Here is a 19,741-nt window from a genome sequence, read left to right on the forward strand (position 1 = left end):
GAAGAGCCTGCTGGATCAGGCCAGTGGCCCATCTAGTCCAGCATCCTGTTCTCACAGTGGCCAACCAGACTACCAAGACTACCCTTAAGAAGCTGCATTCTGAGAGGTTCTTCCGTGAAACTTTCTGATCCATGATTTCCTGTTCTCTTTCCCAAGTGTTTGCCCTCTTTAGATCTCAAGTCTCTCCACTCAGGCCACATCCAACAATACACTGAAAGCACTATGATACCATGTTAACAGTCATGGCTTTCCCCAAAGAATCCTGGGAACTGTAGTTTGTTAAAGTTGCTGAGAGTTGTTCGGAGATTCCTGTTCCCCTCACAGATCTACAATTCCCAGAGGAAGAGGGATTGATTTGTACACAAACCTGTCAATTTCAACTTCTAGTTCTTATTTTCCAAACCTCAAATTCAGTTTGCCAAAACTTTGTATCAGTTTGAGAATGAGTTTGTAAAAAAAAGTCCCCATGAAAATTTTTCACCTTTTTATTGTGCATTTCTCCTAGTATACATATTATTTAGTATGCAATTTTGCCTCATATACACACTTTTGCACTTTCCCCTAATATAATGTATTTTTATGTATTTTCACTAATATTTGCATTGTTATGCACATTTCCCCCAATATACACATTTTTGTACACATCTGTGGGTTGAGTTGCACTGCAAAATTCAGAGATGTGCACATTTCAAAGGACAACTTGTGTATTTTCTTCTGAAGGTGAGAATTAGGTAGGTTCACATAAAAATGCAAGCCAAACTGAATTTTTCTCCCATTCCTACTGATGATACGGAGCTGATCCAACCACCGCACCTCATACACGAGTCCCAGTTTACCAAGTGAAGCAGTGGACAACTGTGAAACTACCATTTTACATTGTCTACAATGCCCTGTAGTGAACTGTCCTGGGGCATCATGGCAGGCAACCTGCAGCCAGTCACTGCAAATTGTGCTAACACTGCTGCTAACTTTGCTAGTAAGCCTCCTTGGAGAGGAGAGGGGCTGATGTTGGAGAGGACTCACCAGAATGCACTTTCATGGCAGCCCCATCACACTAGCTGTGATTGAATGATATCTTCCTTGGAGACAGGTGTCCAAAGCACATAATACCATGATTGCTGGAAGTTGTCGCTTGCTGAAAGACAAAATAAGCCAGACAAGGATTGAAAGAAAACAAGAAAGCATGAAAATTAGACATTCTCTTTCTCTTGTTTTCCCCAGCAGGAAATAATTGCTGGTCAGGCCCATGCAGGAGGAATGCAGTAATAATGAGCAGTGCTGTCAGCATAAGTGACTGCTATTTGCTGCTATTCCTTCTGTTCTGTTAACACAGGAGGGACATTTCTGAATGGTAAACATTACCATTACGATCATTATTTATTTCTGTGAGCTGCTTTCACTGCAAGCTGCAGATACTTGGGAGCCAAAAGAAGCAAAGAGTTACAAGCCTGCATACTAAGTGTGTGTATCGGAATGACAAGCTCTTTCAAAATTGTGCTGGCTGGCATCTCAGGACTTTTAGGAACAGCCTTCTTTCAACATGATATAGGTTGTGCTGAAGGGGGGGGGAGACAGATCATAGAACTCTGGTTTAGTATCTCAAGAATTAAGGCCATTCTTAAATTGGCTTCTTTTTTTATTCCAATTTTTTTTCTTGAGGGATATAGGAAGCTGTATTGTGCTAGGTCAGACTACTTGCCCATCTTGTCCTGAACTGTCTACTTTGACAGCATTTCTCCAGGGTCTCCAGCGGAAGTCTCTCATATCACCTGCTCCATTTAACTGTATATGCTAGGGAATAAATCCAAGGCCTTTTGCATGTAAACCATATGCTCTAAAACTGAGCTATGGTTCCTCCACAAGAGGATAGAAGCAGATGGCAGTGCCAGGGATTCAGAAGCCACTTCCCTCCAACTTTTAACAGACCTGAACCTAAATCCCCACTTCCTTTGCATAGTCATAATGTTGTGTGTCTTGGGACTCTCAAGGTTTGCTCAGAGTGGGCTTTCCCAATCAAAAAAGCTACTCACCATTAGGGATAGGAGAGGAATTCAATTTTGTTTGCATTTTCATGAAAAAAACTATCTAATCCACACTTCTCATACATGAATGAAAACATAGCTATCCTTCTTGCACTCAGGTCCTGCTTGCGGGCTTCCCCCAGGCACCTGGTTGGCCACTGTGAGAACAGGATGCTGGACTAGATGGGCCACTGGCCTGATCCAGCAGGCTCTTGTTATGTTCTTATGTTCTTATGTTCTGAATTTGGACTTCTCCATATTTTGCAGTGCAGTTCTCCAACCAAACAATGTGTACAAAAATGCATATTGTTATAGGATTGGGGGGCTGTCTGGCTGATGTATTTTGGTCCCCTTCCAGCCTGTGATTTTGAATCTGAATAGCTGAAGCTCCCACAGAGAAACCTCCTATACTGGTCAAGTTAGTTTCTTTGTTAAGTTAATGGATCTGTCAAGTACCTGATCTACATGCCTAAAGATTTGGTCAAGAAAAGATGTGTTGCCATAGGAACAACTGGGGTAGGCCTCTTCCCCCCCCATCCTAGCACCAAGCGATGCCTGTGTTTTTGAGACTGATGTGGGAGTGGGAGCTGGAAAGACACACACAGGCTTGCTGAATCCACAGCTATGGCTTTGGGAAGCCTCCCTAGAAACCTAAAGGGGAAGAAAGATCTGTTGAAATGTTAATGCTATGAGCCCCTTCCATCCTACATTCAGGTTGTATATATGTGTAAATAAAACCATATATCCTAAAGACACCATAGCCTCTGCTGACCTTCATTCTAAGGAAACAAACAATGGGTAAGTGTTGGACCCCCTGGAAGTCTTGCACCACTTGGAGACTGGCATGCACACAACTATATATTAGAGGAAATTGAGCATAAAAATGTATACGTTAGTGCAAATAATATACAAAAATGCATTATATTAGCGAGAACTGCATACAAAAATGTGTTTATTTGGAAAAATTTGCAGTAAAATGCTGACAAATTTTAATGTGGATATTTTTTTTAAAAAGTAATTCACAAATTGTTGTGAAAAGGTGGGAACTGAATTTAAGTTTGGGAAAAAATAGAAACTGAGAGAACCAAAACTGACAGATTAATCCATCCCTATTCACCATGCATATGTGGCCTTGAAATCCTCCATATTCACATATGTGCCGAGTATCACATAGCCTTGAGCATCTTTGTTCACACTTGAACTAGACCTGCTTGAGCAAATGTAGGCTGAGTTCTTGTCATTTGAGTATTTATGTAAACATCATTGGCACATCTGTGTAATATCAAAAGTTCTTTGTGAATCTCATTCCCCTTCCTCACCCATCTCCTTAGGCTCAAGCACACTTTTTAAGGGCAGGCAGAAAACAGAAAGTCCTTTGCACTTCTCCTTTTCTTCTAAACTTGCTCTTAAACCTAGAGACATAAGAACATAAGAAGAGCCTGCTAGATCAGGCCAATGACACATCTACGTCCAGCATCCTATTCTCACAGGGGCTAATCGGATGCTTATGGGAAGCCTGCAAGCAGGACCTGAGCACAAGAGCATTTCCCCTTCCTATTGTTATGAGTATAGGGGTTGGAATGGATGATTCCTGTGGGTCCCCTTTCCAGCCTCTGATTTGGAATCCTGTGCCTTGGAATGAGGAACTCTCTGCTGGTCAAATGAGTCTTTTGTTAACCAAATAGAGTGGCCAGGTAGGATAATGGGCCTATCAGTTGCCCAGCAACGGTGAATGGGCCAGGAAGACCCTTTTGTCATTGAAACTCTTCAGGAGAAGCTTCCCCACCCCTCCTGGAGCCTAAGAGAGTTTTGTGTTTGAGTATGTCTGAAGAATTGCTGGGGATTGGAGGAAGGCAGAGAGACTGGCTCTCTGCACCATGGCATTTGAGGTGTCTCCTGTAGCCCTGATGGAAAAGCTGGATATTGGACTGCTGATGCCTTGAACCCCCTCCATCTTAAGCTCAGGTTGGAATGTGTGTAAATAAATAAACCATATTTCATAAAGACACCACAGTCTCCGCTGACCGTCTTCCCAAAGGAAACCAAACCCCGGAGGAGCACAGGAACCCCAGAAATCTGACTGCTCGGAGATTGGGGAGGCGTGCAACACTATGGTTTCCAGCAACTGAGATTTCAAAGCATACTGCTTAAAACCTTGGAGATAGATGAGAGTCTAGTAGACCACTGTGCACTTTTTATCAGCATTTAACATCCATAAAACCTTCTTAAGTGGTTATCATGGTCTCAAAAGTACCTCTGTGAAGTGACGCCTTGGTGTGTCTCGTTATTTCTCCCTACTGACTTCCTTCCACACAAAGTGAGTTCTGTTGACATGTCAGTCAAGGCTTTCACCTATCAGTGATATGAGCAATACAACACAATCAGCTTGTGCGCCTGTTTCATACATCACCAACAACAATTGTGATTCAGAGGTCAAAAGGGAAGTAGCTGGCATTTTGAGGAAACTACTGTTAATAGATGCTGAGGAAAAATGCAAAAACTGTCTCCCAGTGCAAAGGATTACTTAAGGTATCTTTGTATCTTTGCAGCAAATAATCCTCAAATGACACATCAAACACCACTGAGTGACTGAAAAACAGGAGGTTTTGAAAGGTTATTTCACAGATCAACAACCAATCCCTAATTCATGGCAGCAAAATCAGCTCCCAGTGCTGATTTTCTCATATTGGATTGATTCATATGTTGCCCTCCCAATGAGAAGAGCAGAATCTTTGATTCTACATGTGAAGGATGTAAAGGGTAAATAAAGGATGCCTCAGGTCCCCGTAAGCATAGTTGTTCAGTTGAATATGAGGTACCTCCCTTCCCTTCTCTAAGAACCAAGGCTGCAATCTGATAATCCAGAGTGGACATTTCTTTCCTGGTAAGGGCCACAGCTTCTTGGGGATATATTTTTTTGGGGGGGGGGTCATGCTGGTGGGAGATAGGACACTCTCTTTTTGCACCACTTTTTCTCGCAGTCTCCCTCATTCCCCCCCTCCGCTGCCACCAGTGGTAGGTTGCTGGGGGAAGGACTGGCCATTTTTTTGCCAGAAGTCTGAACTGATTATTTGCAGAGGGCCTTCAAAATCAGGAAAGTTGTTCGCCCCTGTTATTCTCATTTGGAAGTTCATTCCATTATGTATTTATTAGGAGAAATTTGCATTAAATATGCTGAAGAATTTTCATGAGGATTTTTTTAAAAAAATAAAAAATGCAAATTGCTGCAGAAATGTGGAGAACCAAATTTGGAAGAATGAGAAACTGAGAGAATGAAAATTGACAGATCATTCCATCCCTACAGTGGAAAGAAGCAGCAGTAATTTTGACTGGATATTTCAGAGCTCCTTATTTTCTTTATTGATTTGCTGCGACTGGGAGTTAGCATATATGGGCTACATATCACCTCTTATTCCTTCACTCACATGGTAAGCAGTACAATGTAAAATGGCAATGGTTCATCTAGAAAAGCGTCCACAGCCCTCTGGTGTTTGAGAAACACACATGCTACTCAGAAGAGAAGTGTAGGTTTCCTGGGATACTAATGGAGCCAGATCTGTCCAAAATTGCCTTTGGGTGGATGAAAACCCAGTCATAAAGGTTGTACAGGTTCAGAAAATGCCCCAATTTCTTTGGCTGAGAAGGAAATAAATGCCCCTGGAAATAGGGATCTTTAATCTCCAAGGAGCAAAAAGTACAGGACCCAGTGCCTGCAGGAAGAGAACATCGCCGCCCAGGGAGGAGAGCCTGCTGCTGCTGTTGGATCACCACCTCCACCACCCTTCCCTGTGGGACTTCTGCCTGGCAGATGTGCATCTTGCAGGACCAGGCCCCAGGTACCCAGCCAGCTGTGACTGATTTCCACCACCTGTCCCTCTTTGGAGGGATACATAAGCCGGCTGGCTGAGGTGGCCTGGGTTTTTTTTTTTTGTGCTGGTTGTGGGTCATCCTTTTTTTTTCTTTTTTCCTTTTGGGGGGGTTGTTTTAAGGTTGGGTGCCTGCCTGAGTGGTGGAAGCCTACATTGGGGCATGTGTCAATCAAAGGGGAGTGATGGGGGAAGGGTGGGAGGCCAATGTATACCGAGGCTGGGCGGCAGATGCTGGTGGAAAGCTAGGGGCAGGTCACGTCAGGTAAGAGGAACTAGGGAGAGATGCATAATATCTGTCCCCTGTTCCGGGCCTGTCCAGAGCCAACAGACAGCTGGGGGATGCTTGACTCCATACTCTGGCCTTCGACTGCTGCTGTGCAATGCCAGGTCTGTTGCCCAAAAAACATCCCTCATCCATGATATGATATTGGATGAGGGCGCGGACCTGGCATGTATTACGGAAACCTGGCTGGATGAGGCTGCTGCTCCTATCCTTGCGGCCATGTGTCCAGCTGGGTTCTCGTATGCACAGCAGCCAAGGGTCGGTAGTCGGGGAGGGGGAGGGGCGGTTATTTACCGAAGGTCCCTGGTTCTCACCAGACCTCCTCTCTCTGAGACCAAGGTGGCAGACTGCATGTACTGGAGGTTGGGCCCAAAGGGCAGTCTAGGGATTCTGCTCGTGTACCGTCCACCCCGCTGCACGACGGACTCCCTGGCCGAGGTGCTGGAGGTGGTCTCGGCTGTGCGTGTACAGTCCCCAAACCTGCTGGTATTGGGGGACTTCAATGTACATTCAGAGGCCATCCTTACTGGGGCACCTCGGGACTTCATGGAAACCATGGCTTCCTGGGAGCTGCACCTTATTACAATGGGGCCCACCCATGTAGCCGGTAATGAACTCGACCTTGTGTTTGTCTCGGGAGAGGAGGGGAGTGATCTGAAAATTGGCGGTACATCCATCACCCCCTTGTCATGGTCAGACCACTACTTGGTGAGGATGGACTTTTCGGTGCCACAAACCCTCCGTGGGGGTGGAGGACCTATTAAGATGGTCCGCCCCAGGCATCTGATGGATCCTGATGGATTCCTGAATGCGCTTGGGGACTCTCTGGAGCATGCACACAGCCACTTGGCTGAGACCCTGGTGGAGGGGTAGAATGCCGCAATCGCTGGGGCATTAGACCGGGTGGCTCCGAAACGCCCTCTCCCCCTGAATAGAGCTCAGACGGCACCGTGGTTCACCCCACGGTTGCGAATTCTGAGGCGGGAGGTGAGACGGCTAGAGCGCCGGTGGCGGAAATCTCGCTCTGACGACGATTGGACACATGTTAGAGCTGCTGCGACAGCCTATCATGTGGCAATAAGGGCAGCAAAAAAAGATTTTTATGCTGCCTCTGTTGCATCTGCAGAGTGCTGTCCCAGGAGACTGTTCCAAGTGGTCTGGAGCCTGGTCAGTCCAGTTGCTCCAGAACCAATGGAACATGCTAAGGCCTCCTGTGATGAGTGTGCTAAACACTTTGCGGAGAAAATCGATCGTATTAAGAGTGCTATTCCGTGCACTGTGGACACAGTGAGCAAGCCAGAGGTGACCAGTGGTGCTCTGGTGGTGTGGGATCAGTTCCAGCTTCTTCCATCTGATGAAGTGGACAAGGTGCTTTCAACCTTAAAGCCAACCACTTGCTTACTCGATCCTTGTCCATAGTGGCTCATTATAAGCTGCAAAGATAGACTGGGTGAGGGGATCAAGATGGTGGGAAATCCATCTCTCGAAGAGGGAGTAATGCCATCAGCACTCAAGGAGGCAGTAATAAAACCAATCTTAAAGAAGCCCTCCTTGGATCCCCAAGATCTGAACAACTTTCGCCCAGTCTCAAATTTGCCATTCTTAGGCAAGGCGGTTGAGCGGGTGGTGGCAAAGCAGTTGCAAGCGCACTTGGAGGAAGCGGATTATCTGGATCCATTTCAATCGGGCTTCAGGCCTGGACATGGGACTGAAACAGCCTTGGTCGCCTTGGTAGATGATATGAGGAGGGCGTTGGATAGGGGCGAATGCACCTTCCTTGTCCTCCTTGATCTCTCAGCGGCTTTCGATACCGTTGACCACGTTATCCTCCTGGACCACCTGAAGAGGATAGGCATGGGGGCACTGTATTGCAGTGGTTCCATTCCTTCCTCTCTGGAAGATACCAAAGAGTGGCATTGGAGGATGAGGTCTCGGATCCTTGGCCTCTCACTGGTGGGGTGCCACAGGGTTCCATCCTCTCCCCAATGCTGTTCAACATCTATATAAAGCTGCTGGGGGCAATCATCAGGAGATTTGGGCTGCAATGTCATCAGTATGCGGATGACACGCAGCTCTATCTCTCATTTAAATCTTCACCGAGGTTGGCTGTAGAAACCCTGTCCAAGTGCCTGGAGTCGGTGAGTGGCTGGATGGGAAGGAATAAGCTGAAGCTGAACCCTGACAAAATCGAGGTACTGTTTGTGGGAGACAAGGGAAGGCTGGGGGATGTGGACCTGGTGCTCAATGGGGTATGATTGCCCCTGAAAGACCAGGTCCGCAGCCTGGGGGTCATTCTTGACTCCCAACTGTCCATGGAGGCTCAAGTCTCGGCTGTGAGCCGGGCGGCGCTGTATCAACTCCATCTGATACGGAGGCTGCGCCCCTACGTTCCCAACCATCTGCTCCCACCGGTGGTACATGCCCTGGTCACCTCTCGCCTAGACTACTGTAATGCGCTCTACGTGGGGTTACCCTTGAAAACAGTCTGGAAGCTGCAACTGGTACAGAATGCGGCGGCTCATCTGATTAAAGGCAGCCGCCGGCAAGATCACATCACTCCAGTGCTGAAGGAGTTGCACTGGCTACCGGTTGTTTACCGGGCCCAATTCAAGGTGTTGGTTTTGACCTTTAAAACCCTACACGGTTTTAGCCCAGTCTATCTGAAGGAGCGCCTCCAGCATCGTCAGGGATGCCGCTCAACAAGATCAGCCTCAGAAGACCTTCTCTCGATCCCACCGGTTAAAACAGCTAGACTGGTGAGGACTAGAGAGAGGGTTTTTTCAATAGTGGCCCCCACCCTGTGGAACTCTCTCCCAAATGATCTCCGCCATGCCCCTTCTATGATGAGCTTCCGCCGGGCCTTGAAGACCTGGCACTTCAGGCAGGCTTTTGGGGTGGGTTAGGTTTTTACTGTTATGGTTTTAAATTTTAACGTTTTAATGTATTGTTTTTTATCTTGTACGTCGCCCAGAGTGGCTGGACAACTAGCCAGATGGGCGACTGATAAATTTAATAAATAAATAAATAAACTGGCTGGTGGGCTGACAGAAGACATGACAGTGTTTTTAACTTCTCCTGCTCAAGCCAAAAGTTGCAAATGTTTTCCTGTCAGAAGCATTTCCCACACCTAACTAGGGTAAGCACACCTGCTATCTATGCTGGCAACACGGCAGAATGTAGAAGGGAGTGTGCATTTAAATCAGAGGTGAGGAACCTCAGGCTCAGGGGCGGAAGGTGGCCCTGTAGTCCTCCCTGTACAGCCCTCAAAACTGTCCCTCCTTGATTCTGCTTCGCCCCTTGAGTGGTTTTGCCTGGCTGGAATGTATTCCTGAACTCTGAGAATGTCTTATGTTTGTTTTAGGGATACCAGGTCTCTCTCACACTCACACTCACTCACACACACACACATTGCAAAGTGTTTATATTTTGCTAACCACTTAGCACAGATACCAATTTCCCCTTCATCTTCATGAATGCAACAAACAATTTTGACCAATGAATGCCTTTGCAGAGCAGAAACAACTGATAGTTGGAGCTTGATAAATAGCATCTTGTTAATATATTATTCTGGATCAAAATCTGACATTTTTGCAACAAAGAGGAAGACACAGCTTTTTACTTGAGGATCAGTAAAACTTACTGAATTTTTAAACATATAGGTGATGACTCCCATCAACTGAATTGCGTGAAACTTTGCATATCTGCTGGATATGAAGTACACTTACATATAAATATATAGTCCAATATAAGTGGAATGGCTATAGAAGCTTTTTTTAAAATGTAAATAGAGAGTGATCACCTATTTTCTGTGTTTCAAAGACTGGACAGTAAATATCATTTTTTATTATTTCAGGGAATGATAAGAACTGGCTAGTTCTAATACCTTGCAAATCTTGACAGGCACTTGAAGATTTTGAAACATTTCTTAATCCATTTCAGCTGCATTGTATTATGCATCAAGAAAAACTCCATTATCATCCAGATTTGACCTTTTAAATCTTAGTATTGACTAACTTAACTCCCATGGATTTCAGTGTGTCTTCTCTAAGTATGATTAAGTCTAGATCCAACCCTGTGAGTATATATTTGAATACTGACTATTTATATAAAATAAAAAAGAGTCTTATGGGTCCTTTAACTCAATTACTATGGCATAAGCTTTTATGGACTACAGTTCACTCCGCCAGCTCTGACAGCTCTGCTTGAGGGTTGCTGCAGATCTCAGTTGTGACCCTAGTTTAACCCATCATTTGTTTCTCTTTCTTATGGTCTGTGGGCACAAAACAGAGAATCCTCCTATTCAGAGGTGGATGCAGTGCCCCCTTCCCACACACATCTGTACTGAGCACACGGAAATGGAAAGAGAATAATCATGTCCTTTCCCAACTTCTGTTTCTGAGTTTCCCAGTGATCTTCTTTTGCAGGACTTTGACAGAGTGTGTCACATTAAATGAGAGGAGACAATGGAAATACAAAGTCTAATTTCCTTGAACCACTGTTTGCTTTGGCAATTAAGAGGATGGTGTTTTCTGGTGGATTCTGCTGCCTTGTCTAAATGCTCACCTCTTGGACTTCATAAAGTTTTTAAAAAAGGCTTTCTCAAGCAAGATGGATACAAAGCGTGTTTAACCAGAAATTCTATGCAGTTCAGTGGGATATTTCCTTTAGAAACCAAGCTTAAGACTGCAGCCTTACACTAGCATGGGCCTTCCAAATGGTATACCTCAGGGCCAAAACAATGTGTTTCCCCTCTAAATAACAGCAGTTGCAAGGGGAGTTTTTCTTGGTTTTTCATTTTTCCAGTCTCAAGCTCAGTGCTTCTCTTTTCCACATCAGTTTACATTTTTGAAAACTCCTCATAAAAATTCATCAGCATTTTAGTGTGAATTTATCCTAATACATGTTTGTATGCAATTTTGCCTAATATACACATTTCCTCTAATATAATGCATTTTGAATGTTAGCTTCAACTATCATTTCTGAAAGTGCAAATTAGATAGGTTCACCTTGAAATGTACTGTAAACTGAATTGCATTTGTGCATCACACACACAAACCCATTGTACTTGTATAAACATCACTACCTACTCTGTTTTCCTTCTCCCCACTCCACTTATTATTATTATTACAAAGGAAGGAGCCAAGGGAATTCTTCCTATAAGCAGCGAGAGCTGAAGGGTCTCATGATTCTACAGCAACACAGTGTTGACCAGTAGGCTCTTTATATCTTTATGCGCATATCACTACTAAATGTATATGCAAAATGCTTTTATATTCTGCTTTTATAGTCAGCCAAAGACTCACTTCAAAACATTGAGTTGCTAGTCCTTTCATTGTGTCTCTCTATGACTGAATGGTTGAATATACTTCCTAAAAAGGACAGTGGCAAAGAGATATAAATGTATTTTGGAATGTGGAGTGCTCTCAAAATCCCTGGAGATCTTCTTTTAATTTGGGGACATCAATGCCTGATATTTTGCACAGTTACATTTTGAGCATAGCTTGAAACATTCACATTGAAACTGATCAAATAAGCTCTCTCCTTGTCTGGCTGCCAGACTTAAAAAGGTGTGTGCGTGTGCATGCATGCATGCGCGTGTTTCAATAGCAACTCTTCTTTTTTTGCAAACTGCTTAGAGGTTTCTCACTATCAAGCACTATATAAATATTGCTAAATAAAACACATAATGAATAAATAAATAAATAAATGCTGATCCCTGGGTAGGTTACAGCAAAATACTGACCTAAACAATGCAGATCAGCCCCAATCATGTTTCTGTAAGCACATTTTTAAAAGCACAGGCAGCATTTCTAAAAGCAGTCCATAATACAGCAAGGTGATACATTCAAATAACAAGTCATAATATGAAAAATAATAGAATAACACAGTTTGAAGGGGCCTATAAGTACATTAAGTCCACCCCCCACCTCAATGCAGGAATCCAACCTAAAATGTACCTGACAGGTGGCTGTCCAGCTGCCTCTTGAATTCCTCCAGTGTTGGAGAGCCCACCACGTCCCTAAGTTATTGGTTCCATTATTTTATCACTCTAACAGGAAGTTTTTCCTGATGTTCAGCTGAAATCTGGCTTCCTGTAACTCGAGCCTGTTATTCTGTGTCCTGCACTCTGGGATGATTGAGAAGAGATTCTGGCCCTCCTCTGAGTGACAATCTTGAAGAATGCTTTCATATCTCCCCTTAGTCTTCTCGTCTCAAGGCTAAACATGCTCAGTTGTTTCAATCTCTCCTCATAGGTTTTTGTTTCCAGTCCCCTAATCATCCTTATTGCCCTTCTCTGAACCCACTCCAGTTTGTCTACATCCTTCTTAATGTGTGGTATCCAGAACTGGACACAGTACTCAAGATGAGGCCTAACCAGTGCCAAATACTTCACTCAGTTTGGAAACTATACTTCTGTTAATGCATCCTAAAATAGAATTTGCTTTTTTTGTAGCCACATCACACTGTTGGCTCATATTCAGCTTGTGATCAACAACAATTCCAAGATCCTTTTGTCTATCAATCTCAAGCTGCAATCCTACCCCTTCAACTTCACATTTGCCAGGATGGTCATAGACCCTCTTTTGGGAGAAGACTGAGTCAAAGTAGGAATCATAGAATCATAGAATAGTAGAGTTGGAAGGGGCCTATAAGGCCATCAAGTCCAACCCCTTGCTCAATGCAGAAATCCAAATCAAAGCATTCCTGACAGATGGCTGTCCAGCTGCCTCTTGAATGCCTCCAGTGTTGGACAGCCCACTACCTCTCTAGGTAATTGGTTCCATTGTCGTATGGCTCTAACAGTTAGGAAGTTTTTCCTGATGTTCAGTCGAAATCTGGCTTCCTGCAACTTGAGCCCATTATTCCGTGTCCTGCACTCTGCGATGACTGAGAAGAGATCCCGGCCCTCCTCTGTATGACAACCTTTCATGTACTTGAAGAGCGCTATCATATCTCCCCTCAGTCTTTTCTTCTCCAGGCTAAACATGCCCAGTTCTTTCAGTCTCTCCTCATAGGGTTTGGTTTCCAGTCCCCTGATCATCCTTGTTGCCCTCCTCTGAACCTGTTTCAGTTTGTCTCCATCCTTCTTGAAGTGCGGATACCAGAACTGGATGCAGTATTCAAGATGAGGCCGAACCAGTGCTGAATAGAGGGGAACTAATACTTCACACGATTTGGAAACTATACTTCTGTTAATGCAGCCTAATATAGCATTTATTTTATTTATTTTATTTTTATTTATTTGTCTTTTTTGCAGCCACATCACACTGTTGGCTCATATTTAGCTTGTGATCAATGACAATTCCAAGATCCTTCTCACATGTCATATTGCTGAGCCAAGTATCCCCCATCTTATAACTCTGCATTTGTTTTCTTTTTCCTGAGTGTAGAACTTTGCATTTATCCCTGTTGAATTTCATTCTGTTGTTTTCAGCCGAATGCTGCAGCCTATCAAGGAATTGAAGACTTCTGCCTTTTCTTTGTCATCTCTTAACATTTTGTTCTCCTCATTGAGTAGCTGTACCACCATTTCTTTTCTCTGTCTTTTACCATGCATGCACCTGAAGAAAGTTTTTTTGTTACTCTTAATATCCCTCGCTAACCTCAGCTCATTATCAGCTTTAGCCTTCCTGATGCCATCCCTGCAATTCCATGCTACCTATCTATACTCTTCCTTTGTAGCCTGGCCTTTCTTCCACTTCCTATATGTGTCCTTTTTTGTTTTCAGGTCATCTCTATGCTTTTTATGAAGCCACCTTGGCTTCTTCTGCTGTTTTCTCCCTTTTTTCCTTGATGGAATTTGCCATTGAGCTTTTAGAATTTCATTTTTCAGAAACTCCCACCCATCTTGGACTCCTTTTCTCATTATTATTGTTGTTGTTGTTGTTGATGATGATGGTGATGATGTTTTTATTACATTTGTATACCGACCCATAGCTAAAGCTCTCATTAGGGTCGCTTGCCACGGAACCTTACTTACCATTGTTCTGAGTTTATTAAAACCGGCTTTCCTGAAGTCCAGGATACGTGTATGGCTATTTTCAGCTTTTGCTTCCTTTAAAATCAACTCAGGTATAACATGGTCACTTTCCCCTAGAGTTCCTGTAACTGCCACTTCATCCACTAAGACATCTCTGTTGGTTGGAATCATGTCAGGGATAGCTGATCCTCTAGTTGCTTCCTTCACTTTCTGTAGGAGAGTTATTTGTAACTAGGGATGGAAAGATCTGTCTGTTTCGGTTCTCTCAGTTTCTCATTTTTCCAATGTTAAACTCAGTTCTCTACATTTCTACAGTGATCTGCAATTTTAAAAAAAACAAATCCTCATGAAAATTCTCCACCATTTTAGTGCAAATTTCTCCAAATAAACACATTTTAGTAGACAGTTTTGACAAAGCTACACATTTTTGCAAGCCATTTCTCATCATTTCATGCCTTTTTGCATGTTATTTTCACTCATGTATTCTTTTAATGCACACTTTCCCCTAATATATGCATTGTTGTAAATGTTGGTTAGTTGGTGAACTGCATCCCAAAATTCTAATAAATGCAAATTTCGAAGGATGGCTGTGTTTTGGTTCTCATACTGTTTTGGAAATTGTGAATTTGATAAAGTCTGCTTGAAATGTGAACTGAATTGAAATTCTCACCCATCCCTATTTGTAACACAAGTCAGGACTTTCTTGGAGGGGGCATGCTTGGCAGAATTGTCTCCGGACAGAAGCGCCCCATTACTACTACATGATGATTACTACATCATGCCTCCTCAAAACATTGGCAATTTGTTTTCAAAAGTTTCATCCTTGTCTTCTCCTTGATTGGCTGGTTGGTAGTAGACTTCAACCACCATTTTCCTTTTATTTTAATTTTTTGTCTAAATTTTGTTTTTAAATATGTTTTCATATTGTATTGTACCCACACCTGTATTTTAATCTGTTTTTATCTTGTTGTACACCGCCCTGAGAGCTTGTCGCTAAAGGGCGGTCTAAAAGTGCAATAAATAAATAAATAAATAAATAAATTCTTTGCCCTATTCATTTTGATCCAGATGCTCTCAGTGAAGCTATCAAGCTCATCCTCCTGTATTTCTGTGCAGGGATATATATATTTAACATGTAATGTGACTCTGTCCCCCTTTCTATTCTTTTTGAACAAGTTATATCCTTCAATTGCTGTATTCCAGTCATGGGAGTCATTCCACCAAGTTTCAGTTATACCTATCAATACATATTTACTCTCCTGTATTATAAGTTCAAGTTCATCCTGTTTCTTTCCCATACTCTGGGCATTAGTATACAGACATCAAAGACCATGTGATTTATGGTCTGGATTCCCTCCTACATTTTTATGAAGACTATTATTGGGCTTCATTAATGTCATTCTCTCAGTTCCTGTGCATACGCCGTCAGTCGTTACCTTCAAGTTTACATGTCCCTCCCTTATAGAATTCAATTTAAAGCCCTCCTGATGAAGTTCTCTATGCTGTAGCCAAACACATTCTTCCCAGTCCTTGTGAGGTGCAACCCATCACTTGCCAGTGGTCCATCTTCCAGGAAGTGTAGCCCATGGTCCCATAATCCAAATCTCTTGTGTCAGCACCACCTTTGTAGCTAGTCATTTACCCAGAGTATTTTTCTTTCCCTTACTACTCCTGTTCCAGATACTAGAAGGATGGATGAGAAGGCTATCTGGGCCCCAAAGTCCTTGAGTTTCCTTCTCAGAGCTTCCAAGTCTGCCGTCATTTCTTCATAGCTCCACTTGGCAGTATCATTCACTCCCACATGGCTGAGAAGAAAGGGATATGTGTCAGTTGGCTTTATGAGTGATGGCAAACCTTTCATCACATTTCTAATTCATCTTCCAGGGAGACAGCATACCTGCTGAGTCCATGGGTCTTCTTGGAATACTTAGATGTCAATCACACACAGTAGGGAGTCTCCCACTACTACTACCCTTTTCTTCTTGTTGTGGGGCTTGGTTTCATTGCTTCTGCTTGACTGAGCTCCAGCCTCTTGTTCGCTGTTGTGTGGGGTCTCCTTTGATTCCTTCTCGATAGACTGAACTCCAGTCTCATCTTTAAGTGCCTGAAAGCAGTTTGATAGTTCTACGGATGCAGGGTGTCTTCTAGCTCTTCGTCTCATAACACAGGTGAAAAGGTATACTTTTAGCCAATACTGAAGACCACGAAGTTGGTGCCATATCTTCTTCTGAGGGGAAGGAATTCCAGCCATGGGGTGTCCCTACAAAGAAGGCTCCTCACTGTTTGCCCTCACAGTTAGCCTGTGATGGAGTGATTTACCTGGGCTAATAAGACTATTTTCCCACCCCCTCTTTTAATAAACTTTATTTTTTTATTTTTTTATTTAATTACATTTCTAAACCGCCCTATAGCAACAAGCTCTCAGGGCGGTGTACAACAAGATAAAACCATAATTAAAATACAAGCAAGTGTAGATTATAAAACATATTAAAAACAAAATTAAAATACAACTAAAAATAAAAAATACAATAAAATTAAATTTAAGATTAACATTAAATTAAGGTTAAAATGCCTGGGCAAAGAGGTAGGTTTTTACCTGGCGCCGAAAGGATAACAAAGAAGGCGCCAGGCGTATCTCATCTGGGAGGGCATTCCATAATTCGGGGGGCACCACTGAAAAGGCCCTAGATCTAGTTGCTGATCTCCGGGCCTCCTTATGAGTTGGGACCTGGAGAAGGGCCTTAGCTGTCGAGCGCAGTGAACGGGTAGGTACATAGCGGGAGAGGCGTTCCATCAGATATTGCGGTCCAATGCCGTTAAGGGCTTTATAGGTAAGAACCAACACTTTGAATCTGGCCCGGAAACATATTGGTAGCCAGTGCAGTTGGGCCAGAATAGGTGTTATATGGTCGAATTTCTTCATCCCAGTAAGAACTCTGGCCGCAGCATTCTGCACTAGCTGAAGTTTCCGAATCGTCTTCAAAGGTAACCCTACATAGAGTGCATTACAGTAATCCAATCTAGAGGTTACCAGAGCGTGAATAACTGAGGCAAGGTTCTCCCTGTCCAGATAGGGTCGTACTTGGGCTACCAGCCGAAGCTGGTAGAACGCATTCCGTGCCACCGAGGCTACCTGAGCCTCAAGTGACAGGAGCGGATCTAATAAAACCCCCAAACTACGGACCTGCTCCTTTAGGGGGAGTGTAACCCCATCCAGGGCAGGTCTGACATCAACCATCTGGGTAGAGTGCCCCCCCACCAACAGCATCTCAGTCTTGTCAGGATTGAGTTTCAGTTTATTGGCTCTCATCCAGTCCATTATCGCGGCCAGGCAGCGGTTCAGTACATCGACAGCCTCACCTGAGGAAGATGAAAAGGAGAAGTAGAGTTGCGTATCATCAGCATATTGCTGAAAACGCACTCCAAAACTCCTGATGACCTCACCCAGAGGCTTCATATAGATATTAAAGAGCATGGGGGACAGAACTGAACCCTGCGGGACCCCATATTGGAGTACCCAGGGACTCGAGTAGTGCTCCCCAAGCATAACCTTCTGGAGACGATTCCCAAGATAGGAACGCAGCCACCGCCAAGCAGTGCCTCCAATTCCTAAATCCGTGAGTCGCCCCAGAAGGATACCATGGTCGATGGTATCAAAAGCCGCCGAGAGATCAAGGAGAACCAACAGAGTTACACTCCCTCTGTCTTTCTCCCGACAGAGGTCATCATACAGGGCGACCAAGGCCGTTTCTGTACCAAACCCTGGCCGAAAGCCCGATTGACATGGATCCAGATAATCAGTTTCATCCAAGAGAGCCTGGAGTTGGTGAGCAACCATGCGCTCTAGAACCTTGCCCAGAAACTATGAAAAAAAATGAAATGGACTGCCTTCAAGTCGATTCCAACTTATGGCGACCCTATGAACAGGGTTTTCATGGTAAGCAGTATTCAGAAGGAGTTTACCATTGCCTTCCTCTGAGGCTGAGAGGCAGTGACTGGCCCAAGGTCACCCAGTGAGCTTCATGGTTGTGTGGGGATTTGAACCCTGGTCTCCCAGGTTGTAGACCAGTACCTTAACCACTACACCACACGGGCTCTCTTAATGAACTATATCACAACATTAAAAGTGTGGACAACATTTTATATAAAATGTTAATTAAAATAATTTGCTGAATATTTTAGTATTATAGATGGGGGGATAATGCTGTACTGAACCTCCACCTCCCATTAAAACTTGGAGTGGATTCCACTGCCTCACTGACATGGAGCCACCAGCAGCCACTGATGTCTGCTGTAAAGCTGTAAAGGATGGGTGGGGAATCTTTTTCATCATGAAGGCCACATTCCCCTCTGGGCAACTTTCTGGAGGCCACATGGTATTGGTGGACAGGGCCAGAGGCAAAAGTAGGCAGAACAATTGATGTAAACTTTACCTTTTGTACAGTAGTTTACTTTCTACACACGCACACACACACATACACACACCATCCGTCTGTCCGTCCGTCCGTCCGTCCGTCCCTCCATCCATCCGTCCGTCCCTCCATCCATCCATCCAGGGAAGCAAGAGGTGTCATCGGAGTTCCAGCCAGAGAAAAACACTTAAGGAGGATATGACTAGGGAGGTGGCTGGGGGTAGGTTGTGGCCTAGGAATAATCCTGGGGGCCAGATTGAGGGGGCTGGAGGGCTGCATTAAATCACTGGGTCAAAGGTTTCATATCCTTGCTGTAAAGGAAGAAAAATAAAGAAATGAAGAGCCCACCACTCAACTACCTTGGTTTTTTTGTTTTTTAGGTAAGGACAAGAAAGTTTTTAAAAATAAAGAATAAGTAAAAGAGTCTAAAGTTAGAAGCTTTTAACACCTGTGAGAAATCTCACTGAAGTTTTCATACTCAACTCTGTGTTTGCAGGACATTTCTTTTCTCCCTTCCCCCATGCAAATGTGAGGGGATAAAAATATTAGCTGAGGTTTAGACTTTTTTTAAGCTTCAAGACTTCTCCAATTTGAAACTCTCTCACACTCTCTGCATATCTATGGATCAAGAATGACTCATCTCTGTTTCTGCACATCTCCCACTTCCAGCAGCTAGCACTTCTTGAAAAGCTCATGCACATGCTATATTTAAAGAAAATAGGTTGCAATTAAGCAAAGTTATTAATCACCATTGTGATTCACTATAATGAGGGTAATTTGAGTATTCATTTTTTTCTCCCCAAAAGCATTAAGACTGTAACTTCGGCAGAGTCTAACTGATGCTCCAATCCAATCTTACACTTACTGTAGAAGAAATCCAAGATTTCAAAAGAAGAGGTCAGAACGTTTAGCAGTGAACCCTTTGTTTTTGGTTGCTTCACAGCACTCATACATTTCTCTGTCGTTCGTTTCCATGTCAGAAACTAGCTTGTTTGGGAACAGAACTATTCGGCCTCAACTGTCATCTACACCAGCTAATTCATTAGGCTATAGGAGAGGGAGTGAGATAGGACTGCAGGGCCTCCCTTATCAGCTTTGCTGAAGACCAGCACCTTTTGTTTGTTTATTTATTATTTGTACTTATAGCCTGCCCTTCACCAACTGACCACAGAGAA

General features: G+C 43.7%; 1 protein-coding gene across 1 annotated transcript in view; it reads right to left on the reverse strand.

The window, feature by feature from the left end:
* Positions 1–1,035: 1,035 nt before the first annotated feature.
* Positions 1,036–19,741, reverse strand: part of LOC133363303 (uncharacterized) — an 83,443-nt gene continuing 64,737 nt past the window's right edge. The window contains exons 5-6 of the mRNA XM_061582708.1: positions 4,276–4,373; positions 1,036–1,135 (exon numbers count right to left, since the gene is read on the reverse strand). Of these exons, the coding sequence (XP_061438692.1) occupies positions 1,036–1,135; positions 4,276–4,373 (198 nt within the window). The remainder of the gene's footprint in view (positions 1,136–4,275; positions 4,374–19,741) is intronic.

This window comes from Rhineura floridana, chromosome 8, assembly GCF_030035675.1.
Source record: "Rhineura floridana isolate rRhiFlo1 chromosome 8, rRhiFlo1.hap2, whole genome shotgun sequence".
NCBI lineage: Eukaryota > Metazoa > Chordata > Lepidosauria > Squamata > Rhineuridae > Rhineura > Rhineura floridana.